Source organism: Opisthorchis viverrini (genome assembly GCF_000715545.1).
Source record: "Opisthorchis viverrini unplaced genomic scaffold opera_v5_328, whole genome shotgun sequence".
NCBI lineage: Eukaryota > Metazoa > Platyhelminthes > Trematoda > Opisthorchiida > Opisthorchiidae > Opisthorchis > Opisthorchis viverrini.
In genome coordinates, this window is record NW_008751981.1 from 293,577 (window position 1) to 305,937 (window position 12,361).

Here is a 12,361-nt window from a genome sequence, read left to right on the forward strand (position 1 = left end):
CTTGATACAAGGGGGCTTCGTCTGTTATGCTCATATTTGTTGACGATGGACCGCCTTTCATGGTTGCTTGGGGAATCAGGAAAACAAGTCATCTGTGGATGAGCAACGTCTAATGCCCTAATTTGCGCAGATTGGTGAGTGGAGGATGGTTCGATCTGGAAGCTTCCAGTGACCGAATTGTGGGATGTTGGTGGAGACTTCTCGGTAAGCTGCCCGTGCATTTGAGTAGGAGCAGCTTCAATTAGTGTGCTTCGGAATTTTCCGGTAGAGAGGAACAGGGCCTATTATATGAGGAGACACGAGGAACCGTTTTCATCCACGGATTGCAGCACTATTGGACAGCACGTTGTTGCTTTCTACTTTCGCAGTCGTCGGGATGTTCGCGTAATGTCAAGCATGCCGCATGCGGTCGCATGGGCAGTTTTTGTGTGTTCAAGCAGCATTCAGTCATTCGGCGTGTGGAATGCCGTCACAAAGCCCCAATGTATAACACCTGTCATCGCATCCCGCTGGAGCGCGCAAAAGTTGCTATCCCGAAAAAACGCAACATGCTGGTCGCAGTCTGCACAGCTCGACGGTTGCGAAAGTCGAAACCACCCCGGAGTTGCCCAACACCAATGCGATTCAGAGCACGCCAGCACACCAGGCTCTTCTTTCCTCTATCCAAACACAACAAACCATAAAGACCGAAGCTCCTGGTTCCCGATTGCAAAGGCGACCTTCAAAAAATTCACACTCCAAATCGGTCACTGATAACTGCTGAACGAATACCTCTCCCCTTCACCAATGTGCACCAGTCAGTACTTGGTGCAGACTTGGTCGAAGACATGCCACACAATTAACCCCTTGGACAACTACGGAAGCCATATAACCGTTAACACGTGCACGTAGCAGGCGAAGAACCTTCATTTCAAACAGCCGTTCGGACTCCATTCTGCCTCTCCTTGTGCCGAAGCTGACGTGTAATTCCTAAAATCTTGATGGTTAAGCGCTGATTCTCTCCAAAATCTTAATTACCCCGGTGTTGCTCCCTGTTCTTACTCACTACACCGCGATACCGATTTGTGCCGCGGCGAAAGACAAGCCTGATTGATGGTCTTCAAGCCCTGCGTCTCCCTCTCACGATCATGAGCCCTTCACTTCTACCTTTAGGCAATTACCTATTCCACCTTTCAACTCCATCGCGCGAACAAAACTCACAGCTGATGTGATGGATGCGGTATCTTCTCAGCCGTTAAAGGGGACTGTAATCGAATGGGCTAGCACGGTACCTTGCTCCAGATTTTCTGACCTGATAATACTCCGCCTGTTCCCACCAAAGAGCTTCCCCGGGTTTAAAGTTCTGTTGTCAAAGCCTACTACTTCAACGCCCTGTCCCGCACAAACTTCCCAAATTCTTACTTTGTCCCTTGTTTAGAAACGTGACCGTACCAAGCACGGTACACAAATACACCTGTCCCATACACCATGCAAGCTTTCCATGGCAGGGTCCATAATCCACAGACGCCGTTACCCCTTCTCATACTCTATCAAGTTCCGCCACCTGGCGTACATCACACTATTTCCCTGAGATATATTTTCCGTAGTCACCTATACAACAACTGCCTCCAGCTACACCGAACCCACACGCAACTGCACCTGTATAACCTCACATTCACTACGACTGGTGGCCAACTCTGACCATCATCTGCATCCATCGCGCGGCTTACCCACGTTCCACCAAAAATGAGCACTATTTTTGGATGCCGCCTATCACTCCATAGCTATCATCTATTTCTGCACCATATGCCTTTCCACACCTCACGACGCTGAAGGTGATAAGGCCGTCAGCTCCACATTCAACTGCATGTTCTCCTCCGTAAGAGTCTCTACTCTCTGGTTTGGCCCAGCTTTCAGAACGTTTTCACCGACTATTGTCCCGCCCACCACCAGCGCTGATTGCCCCTCCATTAACTCCATACACACGCACATACACACGCTTCATTTTACCCCACCTCCACACACCAAGTGCCACTAGCACCAAAATCCCCTAAGAGAATCACAAGCGAAATATCCACGAAGATTTAACAGCTGCAGCTAAACCTCACGCAGAACACCGCAAGTCCACATTACAATGCTACCACTACCACACATCCAACTTCGGCAGGGCGGAAATGCGGACAGCCTGTAACCAAATGCCACTTTACGGAGAACGATATTAATAACAATGGGTTTATTCCTTTACCCGTAAGGGACACGCCAATAAAGGCATGAACGCGGCGGGCAACAACACAATGTAGTGGAAAGCACAACCGACAGGCTTATTACATAAAAGTCGCCATAATTGTAGGAACCAAAAAACTGGAACGATGGGGTATGGGGCACCACGAGGTTAATAATGTGGCCGGTCGACTTAAAATGAAAAATCGCTGCTGGCAGTGAGTGGTCTTTGATTGAGTTAGTGACCAGGGTCACGAGATAAACCACAAAAGGTATGACTTAGGGTAGCGGAGGAAACTTCCTTCAGCCTAACCAAAATACCAGCCTGATTCCTCATTGATCGGTCAACGAATGAGATCTTCCTTCTGCTTGGAGGAAACACTGTCATAACATTCCGCTAGTAGTAGCTGCAGACATGCTGGCCTCACCAGTGTACTATGCAGGGCGATGCATACCATTTTAGGCGAACCACACTAAGCCACTGCTTCATCAAATTGCCGGATAGATCCCTACAAAAACATTCCTGTGTGACGGGTATCCTGGTGATTTTGGGCAGCCCACCAAAAGTCAAAGTAAACGGACTTATACAACAGGACAGACCTTCTGGCTAGCTGAAGTAGGTCTGCGGAATTCCCTGGGTCTCGCTACACCAAACGTTCTAGATCTATGAACTTCAAGATATATTCCACACCGAATCACTTCTAAGTAAACATGGAACCACCTACCCTTCAAAAAGTGTTCAACAGCCTTGTCCAAGAACCGTCCGTCTCTTTCACCTTCGCGGGTGACTTTTTGAATGCTCCATCTTACGCTAACCTTTACTTTCTCCGGATGGCCTGAATCATTAAGGTGCAAGCGCCAGCGTAATTCAAATGGCTATGGACTCCGCAAGCCAGCTTTATCTAGGTTGACATCGTAATCTGAATGGCAATATGACCGTATTTCGTTTGAAGTGGACGTGGCGAACGCCTTTGTCATGTGCTTCTTCCGAGGGGACCTAATTCTTACTTATGCCCTGTTTGAACAAAGCTTGGCCAACAGGTTTTTTACCGCTGACCCAGCCAACACACGGCGGGGACATAGTGAGAAAATTTTCAAGCTCAGAGCACACATTCATTAGACAAAATTTTTTATCATTTCGGGTTGAAGGCGCGTGTAATGACCTTCCCCCGACGGTTGTTCACGCTCCTTCTAGAACCCAGTTTAAAGCACTGTTAGGCACTTATTTATGTGAATCTCCGCGCTGGAAAGCATACTGCCCCGCGCTGAGCACATAAAGACCAGTGCTACACCCTTTTTTCACTTGCGCCTTTCAGGTGAACGACAGCCACTGACCGCCAGAAACAAAAGCGACCCGGGAAACTTGGACAAAAGGCTCGATCCTGTGTATCCATCCGTGACTCCGTGAATGGACTAAAAACTATCACTAAGCTGTAAGCCGTAACGATAGAGGCATGTATCTCTGTCCAAGCACATTCTCCTCACTCCACCACAGTCGTCAGGGCTGAAGGAGTCCCTCGTTTTTTGGATGATTCGGCGCACCTACGCCGCATCACCAGCATGTTATTGCGGATGTCCGCCCAGGCTGGTGCAAGGTGGCGTCAAATGCGCCAGATAGGACTCGGGGAGGAGAAAGTCGTCATTACGCGTATCTGGCTAGGTACTAGGGCGTTTTCCAGCCCAAAATCTACTGACAGTGAAACATGCTTGTAGGTTAATGTAACACGAACTGTCGTCACCTTAGAAGAGAAGTAATGCATAATTTTACCACTTTTAACAAAGGTCTGAGTGCAAAGACTTTTCTCAGAGTCCATAGTAGTGTGCGGCGTAAACGATGTAGAGCATTTCATGGTTAATTTGGTATCAGTTTTTCGCATCCCGGGTAGCCTGGGATTCCAAGCTGACGGTAATACGCTGAAAGCTTGAAGCGTGCTACCTCCCATTTCTCAGCCCGCGCCCCACAGATGGACGGAGGCCGCCGAACGACTGGAATAGACTCGAATCGCTATACACTTGCAGACCACTCAGACCAGCATTTCATTCGTAAATCTGTGACTCGATCTGGAGAGAGGTCGAAGTGCCGGTGAATATATTCTACAGCGACTGCTGAAATAAACCAGAAATAGATGAGCACTACAGTCCATTTCGGTGTCCTCCATCTTTCGTATTCTCCCACCGGAATGGAATCAAACTGGGCTCTTTTATTCCGCTAGTTCGATTTTTTTGGCGGGTATTTTGGTTTGGGCGCTTTCGCTATGGCGAAGTGTTACGATTACCTATTTAAGCTGTTACTGATTGGGGATTCTGGTGTTGGAAAGACGTGTTTGCTGTTTAGATTCTCAGAAGATGACTTCAATTCAACATTTATTGCCACAATAGGTAACGTACCTGTGGTTTTTGAAGAGTTCTCGCAGGAATCGACTTCAAAATACGAACAATCGACATAGACGGGAAGAAGATAAAACTGCAAATTTGGGATACAGCCGGACAAGAAAGATTTAGGACTATCACTACAGCCTACTACAGGGGCGCCATGGTACGTATTCACACTTTCCTAGCGAATGAATTTTTAGGGTATCATGCTCGTTTATGACGTTACAAACGCGAAATCCTTCAAGAATATTAATCTCTGGATGCGGAACATAGACCAGGTTTGTCACTTGTCATGTCTGTTGTGTGGCCAATAATGTTATTCACGCTGAATCTTCTGCGCTCTGACGCCAGTAATTAGAGTTGGTCATGACGGCGCGTCTTCACTCAGGGCTTTAGCTGACTGGTGCATCTATCCGGTTGGTTTGTTTCGTCTTCTTTGTGCCCTTGTTGTGTGCTAGTAGGCATAAGTGCCGTCGCACTCGGAGGTTGGATATCCTACCTTACTTCTACTCTTCGGCCTTTCTCTGCCACGACAGCTTCCGGTTGTTGACCAAAAATCATGATGTTCAGCTCGGGTTAACTACGTGTAGCAATATCATTCTCATACAGAGCAGTATTTTTGGTTCTGGGGTGTGTCTTAGAAGGCCCCTGAATCTAATTTCAGGTAATCTGTACGGAAAATTCTCTCGAGCAGAGTACAAACACTGTTTGTGAACTCCTGAAGCTGGCGAAGTCCTCTATTCCGAATTCCAAAACTCCACCGCCCCACGCCCTCTGAGACAATTGCTGAGTGGTAGGTAAACCAGGAGTCGACAGAAAAGGGACAACGTGGGTTCACCGCTATATGAAACGAGCTACTCATTTTTCCGCGCAACAAATCTCTTACTGCTGGTAGCGATCCACTTCGTTTGTGTGTGCAAGTCACGGAAGACAGTGGACTGAAGTGTGTCGGTCTTTGCACGTTAACTTGCGATGGAGTCAGGAGGCGAGATGCTGCTTTAGCAAAGAGCCTAACATGCTAGCAACCGGACCTCTCCAGTTTGCATTCTAGACAGTTTAAGCCTGGCTATCCACTTGCTGTTTACCGGACGTCTCTTCTGGTAACTCGAGCTCACCTACCTGTCGACGCCTGGGTTCCTGTCTTGAGCCTCGAGCCATAACTGTCTTGATTCCACAAATGGCAAAATGTGTGGTCTTGCATTCAGGTTGGTTAATAATCATCTTGGGGGCTTCCAATGTGACAATTTAGTGATGAGTAGGAACCTCATGGATTTTCTTCCAGACGTTATATTCTGCTGGCAATTGGCGGACGGAATGTTCGTATCGGCCAATTAGACGACTTAACCAGTAAGATCGTCTGCAAATCCGGTTTTCGTTAGCCTTGAGAGGACGCCTCGTGCAACTCTCAGCGGGATGTGCATTTCTAACGCGCGCTTTCGCCATCCAAGAAGACGAACAGGCGACTAGATGGCCTTTTCCAGTCGCGATGCTCATCTCGTGGGGACTGTCGCTCTTACCGAGGATCTGAAGCTGGGGTCAGATCTCATTAAGTTATGCTGCGGGAACGTTGTTCCCTAAACCATCGAATGCCGAAATATTAAAAAAAAACCGGGAAGGAGGTTGAAGCCAATGTTACACCGTCTTCCCTGTAAGCGGTTGAGAAATAGTGGCTACTTCTGGAGATTAACTCAGCATGCACTTTCTAATTTAATAGACACCACTTCGCTGTCAGGGACGTTAGGTTTTGAAAGAGCACGTTGCCCCTTTTCGTAGCATCCAGAACGAGCTCAGAACAGAACTCAAAGGTAGCCGGGCAGCAAACCGGACCCAGTCTGCTGCCAAGATAGCGCAAGCATACGTATCATGGGATCTCTAAAGACTTCGACGGTCTTCTCACCGCGGGTTAGATATTCGTGAGGTACAGGCAGGATTCTTGACTCTGCTCCATGAGGACGACTAAAAATAGTTTTGCTGACATGTACACTAACCATCAACGGTTAGTCAATCAAGTTCTAAAGTTCATGAGAAGTGTAACAAGGCACTGAAGTTTTACCATTATCGCTCAATCTGACAACCGACTGCGTTACTGGAGACTCGAATTACCCGGAAGTTTTATTTTCGTTTGTGGTACATGTCAAGCTGCCCAGCTGATAACTTCCATGCAGCAGTTTGGAATCCGTCTCATCTTTAGTGTGGAGCTCTACATATGCCTGTCGGATTAATACAGTCTTACCAAAAGCAATAACTTAACTGCAGTAACCGGTGCTTGGCTATCATGCATTTCGAAGAAAACACAAGGACGGGATACTTCTGGATTGCCAAAACCGTGGTTTCTTTGGGATCCCGGTCAGTAGTTCTACACCGTAGCAGCTGAGCTGTCTCGAACTCACATTATTCCAACGATTCCCGGATCCGAATTTATGGTGAGAAATCTTGGGGCCTCGATGATTTCCCAGGATGTCCCTTATCCTCAGTCTTACTGTATCCCATATCACCATCATCATCGGATACAGCAACATCAGTGTTGACACTGATGCTTCACTGGGGTACAACCACAAAACATCAAATTATATTTAAGGCCTTAGAGTGAGAAGAAGAGAAAAAGAATGGACGAAGGAGGGGACCTAGAGCCTTGCTGTGTCAAGCATTCTGAGGTGCGCACACTTCAAAGCGCTCAGTCGGACAATCTAGAAAGAAACTGACAGCAAGAACGCTACTGACATTGATCAGCCAACACTTCTTGCAGTGTCTCCAGCCAAGCACAGGCGGAGTCACTGGGACCCCATCCTGGAAGTCTCACAACACCGACAACGCCCAAGCTCTTCGCAATCTCTTTCACGCCCTTCTGCCAATTCATTCGTCGCCCACCTCGCGGTTTCCGCCATTCTGAAGGAGGCACGGAGAAAAATCGTCTCGATAGATAGTGTTTCGATATGCATAGCGCATGACCGAGTCACCGCATCTGATGTGCTGGATGCTTCCCGCGATTTAAGTACCTACGGCACAACCAAATACCCTTGTTTATAATCACTTTGTTACTAATCCACTCACGCCATCCAACACCAGAAACGGTTCTGAGACATGGTCAGAAGCCTGAAGAGGCCTGACAATCTGTCCGTAAAGGCGACGTATCGCACCCATACAACAACACAGCCCCTACTATAGCCTAGTACACGTGACCCTTAAGCTTTATTGCTGTCTTTTTGATGCCACAAGTGATATGGAAACTAGTATACGTGATTCGAGCATTTGAGATTCTTGCACTGACTTCAGACAAATTTCCCTCACACCTAATAGAACTACTGAGGTACAAAAAGCTCTGTACAACCTCCAGTGTAAAGGGTTTGTTTAGAAACTGCATGTTCTGGAACATGAATGCACCTTGAAGGTGAAAGGCGCATGCCAAAAAATGGTATGATGGTGGTTAGCCTATTCAGGAGGGCTTGTGCTTCACTTTGGTCTTCAAAGATGAAGGTGATGTCTTCTGTACACTCCATAAATAATAAAAATAAATCGTTCAGCTGTAACAGCCTCCCGATACTTAGCTGCTATGCCACCCGAAGGAAGCACGGGGGCTGGGATACTGCCAGGTAGCCCAAGCCTAGACGGGGGAAGTCGAGAGGCAGGGGTCGGGTTCGAACCACGGACATTCCGACCAGTAAATTAGCCACCTCGTCCCAAGAGTGCTCTTCTAACTGAGCCGCTATGGAGGCTGTCCATGACCACATTCAAGGACTCCCAAGTTTCCATCTTTACTACATCAATTCAGGATTAATACAGAGGGCATTCGCGAAAGATCGATATCTGTCTCACCGTGGAAGTCACACACCAATAGTATGGGGCGTTCAGCTGTAGCACCCTTTCGGTGCCTAGCTGCCATGTCACCCGAAGGAAGCACGAGGGCTGGGATACTGCCTAGATGGGGGAAGTCGAGAGGCAGAGGTCGGGTTCGATCCACGGACCTTCTGGTCAGCAAATTCTCGCTCTAACCACTTGGACCATCTCGCCCCTCTGTACACTCCAGATCGGCAACGTTCCCACCGGCAACGATTTGAACACAGGGGTTTGAAGACCTCCCAGCTTTAGCCTCATTATTTTATCATTGACGAAGTTGAACAAGAATGGAGAGAGTGAACATCCTTGTCGGACACTACTTTTCGTGGAAAAGCTTTTGGAGAGCTCACCATATACTCACACGTCTTTCGCCTGAAGTCATCCCATCCAGTGGTATAAGACAGAGCTACTCTCTCTCGTCTTTCCCCTTCAACGCTGTTATTGATGTGCCGCTTGAAATCCCGTTCCCTGCCTCTGAAATCTCGGGAGTCGAGATGCTCCTGGGACATACCCTCACAGACATTGGATATGTGAACGATATTCTTGGTTCAGATCCTTCAGGAATGCAATAATAATAATAATAATCATCGACAGCATGACATCATTGTTTGACTCCGATGCAAACCATTTTAAATAATCTAAACAACTCTGCCGCATGGTTTACCATACGCTTCACACATGCAAAGTGTGAAGTGCTGCTACAAAACTGGGTGGGACCAAACCCAAACATCATGCACGCAGGTCAGCCAATCGACGTGGCAGATAAATTTGTTTACCTGAGCTGTTATAAGTTTCGGTAGACTGGGTGGAGATTAGATTACTTCTCGAACTGAGAAGGCCAAGGTAGCTTTTGCCAACCTCCTGCGCAGACGCGGTTTCCGTTTTTCTGTCAAGAGGAGAGTTTACACTGTGGCAGTGCGATCCATACTGTTTTATGGGTCAGGGACGTGGCTTCTACATACACGGGATATGTGAATTATGTCATTGTGCAACCAGGGGGCTCCTCGAAGCATTGGTCCGGTCTGGTAGGAACATCGGATTGGTAGTGTCGAGATACGCTAGGTAGTCTTAAGAAAAGGGAACCCTCCGACAATAGAAAAATTGTCCGGCCGTAGCGCCCTTTCGGGGCCTATCTGCTATAACAACGGAAGGCGGCATGAGATGTAATACTCCCAGGTTACCGAAACCTGAGCGGGAGCAGTCGATATGTGTGAGGTTGGGTTCGAACTACGAACGTTCCGGTCGGTAAATTCGTACCCTAACCACTGAACCATCTCGCCAGAGCTCTACCACTTTTGAAATGCATACCGCCCTGGTGGGGTGTCTTGTCGCGGTGGATGAATGACTTTCTCACTACCTCGTGCCTCCTCCCGTTGGCATGGCAGCTAGGCGCCGCCAGGGGGCTACAGCTTAACGATTTAATTTACAGTACACAACTGAAGAAGCCGCTCCCCATTATCTTTATGGTGCGCCTCGAACATCTGCCTGCGCTTTCTCAATTGCTAGTCACCCAATTTGGGCATTCATATCACCCGTTAGCCGCTGTTTATGATCGAGGTAAAGATGACAGATCGCGATAAATCTTATCTTTCAATTGTCTACCGTATGTAGGACGGTATGCTGACATGAAGGGCTGTTTGTTACGTAGATGCTTATTCATTCAGCCGTGCATCGAATGGATACACTCCAGGGGTGTTCAGTCCATGAATTGGTAACGAAGTATTTGAGCTGTCAACACTGAACTCTGTCGCGTTGGTAACTGTCATGTTACCGGATGTGGACATCGGGTATAAGGCAAACTAGTGTTTAGCTCTTTCGTACAACCCATGGTCAGTGAATCAAAGCTACCGCCTTCACTACGTAGCTCTCTCATTCCGTGTCCTTCCGGACACAACTGTTAAACGTCCATGAAATCTGGGTTATTCCCTTCAATGTGTGCCTGGTTTCCTTACCTTTTTTATCCCTGGTAAACGAAGCCGTAGCAGCTAAACCGCTGTACTTCGGTATACGTATTGCGTCTGAAAACTAGACTGAAACTAAAATTGCTTACCGCATCCAGCTGCGCTGATAACAATTGAACAAAACAACCTTGCAGCCCAGGGATTACATTCTACTTAGATCTGTCCCCGTAAAGGAATTGCAGCCTTGAGGCTCAATGCAATGCCTACGCCATAGGTAATAAGCCTTTGGATCAGAACTCCCGGATCTCAGGGATGTGAGGTTCGAAGCCTGAGGGTTCGTTACAAATAGCTTGAAGTGCGTGATGTGAGACTTATGTGCATGTTCTGTAAACATAGACGAAAAGGGAAACGAAGCCTTAGCAGCAACTGCCCCTTGCAGACACTGAAAGCTGCAAAGTGGGTCAGATCTTCTGTGTTTTGGAAGGGGTTATGTTGGCTCATTTTACTGGGTGATGGTTCAGGCCCGGAGCAGCTGTTATAGGACTGGCAGGTGAATTGACCACAGTGGACCATTTAATGGGTACGCGTGGGAGCCGCTGAACAAAGGGCTGAACTATAATCATTCACAGCATACTATTAGTCTTCAACACTGATACCTCGCTGCCTTAGAACTATAGTTCATTCAGATGTCTTACTGTGAAGATAATAAAAGTGGATGGGAAAGTGATGTCCTACATCAATCATTTTGAAGTTCCTGCATCTCCGGACTCCTATTGAGACAATCCGGATAGAAACTGACAACATGAACGCAATTTACATTGATTATCAACCATATCTTGCAGCGTTTCCAACAAGGCGCTCGGCGGATCACGTGGTTACCATCCAGGAACGTGAATCGTACCAGGAGCTCTAAGATTTTTTGTGTCCTCTTTCATACTTGTCTGCCATGTCTAATTTTGGTCGCCCCTCTGACTCCGGTACTCTGAATCGTCGCGGGAAACAGCACTCTCTTCAAGAGGCTAAAAGCTTGGCTTAACCACCGTAGCTTCTGCTGCTGAAAACAGTATTTGATGGAAGTCCACATTGCTAAACCAACAACTCGTTTTTTAAACTCTTTTGATTGAGACATTCCTACTTCATCTTATGGTAATTTTAAACAGTGCCGCGTGAGCCTGCTTATAAAGTTTTTCTTATTCTACTCAAATCATCGTGCGTACTCCTAGTCGATGACGGATTATTGATCATTAGTCAGTAGAAATGAGGTCGCGCCTATCAACTGTGTGTCAATGTGCAGCTGGTAACTAGATTTTTTGCTGAAGGGAGTAAGGTCGAACACGTGCGTCTTTGGATATTCTGCAGTGTGTGGCTCACCATCACTACAAACGTTGTATGATTGTGAGAGTGGAATATCAGTTGGGATGTTGAGCACTTCCTCACCATCTGAATCAATTTATTGCAGACCATCACGCGCACGTTTTCGCTGGAAACAAACCGAATTCGCCTTTGTTAAAACTATGGCATCTGCGAAGTCGTTCGACCGAAATTTTCGGTGGATTTTGATTTGGCTGTTACACTGGGTTATCAATGACCGCCGATTTCTATATATTAATAAGATCGGAGATATCTTTTACACAAGTAAACTTCTAGTCAGATTAATTGTTTAGATCAATTGTTTGCGGGAACCTCAATACGTTACTTTTGTATGGAAAGCTCTCTCAGCCTCCAGGATATTCACCTAACATGTCTTTGCAAGAACGCAGGAGTTACTGGGACACTTAGTCAATGATGGTTCCTCATCATTGTAACTGTAGGCATTGTCGCTTATCTTGGCTGTTAATAGTAGGTGCCAGATCATCATCCATGCGCGCCGCTAATCATGAGGCCTTGGTTATGCACCGCAGCCCAAACCAATGTCCAGAAGCAGCCTTTCATCCTCACGTCCATGTGCATTGTCTCACTACCGTGCCTACGCTCGAAAACTATGAGCCGACATTGATGAATTAAAGGTTCCTACACACGAGGTGCTCTAATGTCACCAGAATATAAGAGATTTC

General features: G+C 47.1%; 1 protein-coding gene across 1 annotated transcript in view; it reads left to right on the plus strand.

The window, feature by feature from the left end:
• Positions 1-3,209: 3,209 nt before the first annotated feature.
• Positions 3,210-12,361, plus strand: part of T265_09997 (hypothetical protein) — a gene marked incomplete at both ends in the record, with an annotated part of 31,486 nt that continues 22,334 nt past the window's right edge. Inside the window, 5 exons of the mRNA XM_009176234.1 lie at positions 3,210-3,429; positions 3,516-3,595; positions 4,485-4,578; positions 4,614-4,735; positions 4,773-4,850. Coding sequence (XP_009174498.1) covers positions 3,210-3,429; positions 3,516-3,595; positions 4,485-4,578; positions 4,614-4,735; positions 4,773-4,850 — 594 coding nt within the window. The remainder of the gene's footprint in view (positions 3,430-3,515; positions 3,596-4,484; positions 4,579-4,613; positions 4,736-4,772; positions 4,851-12,361) is intronic.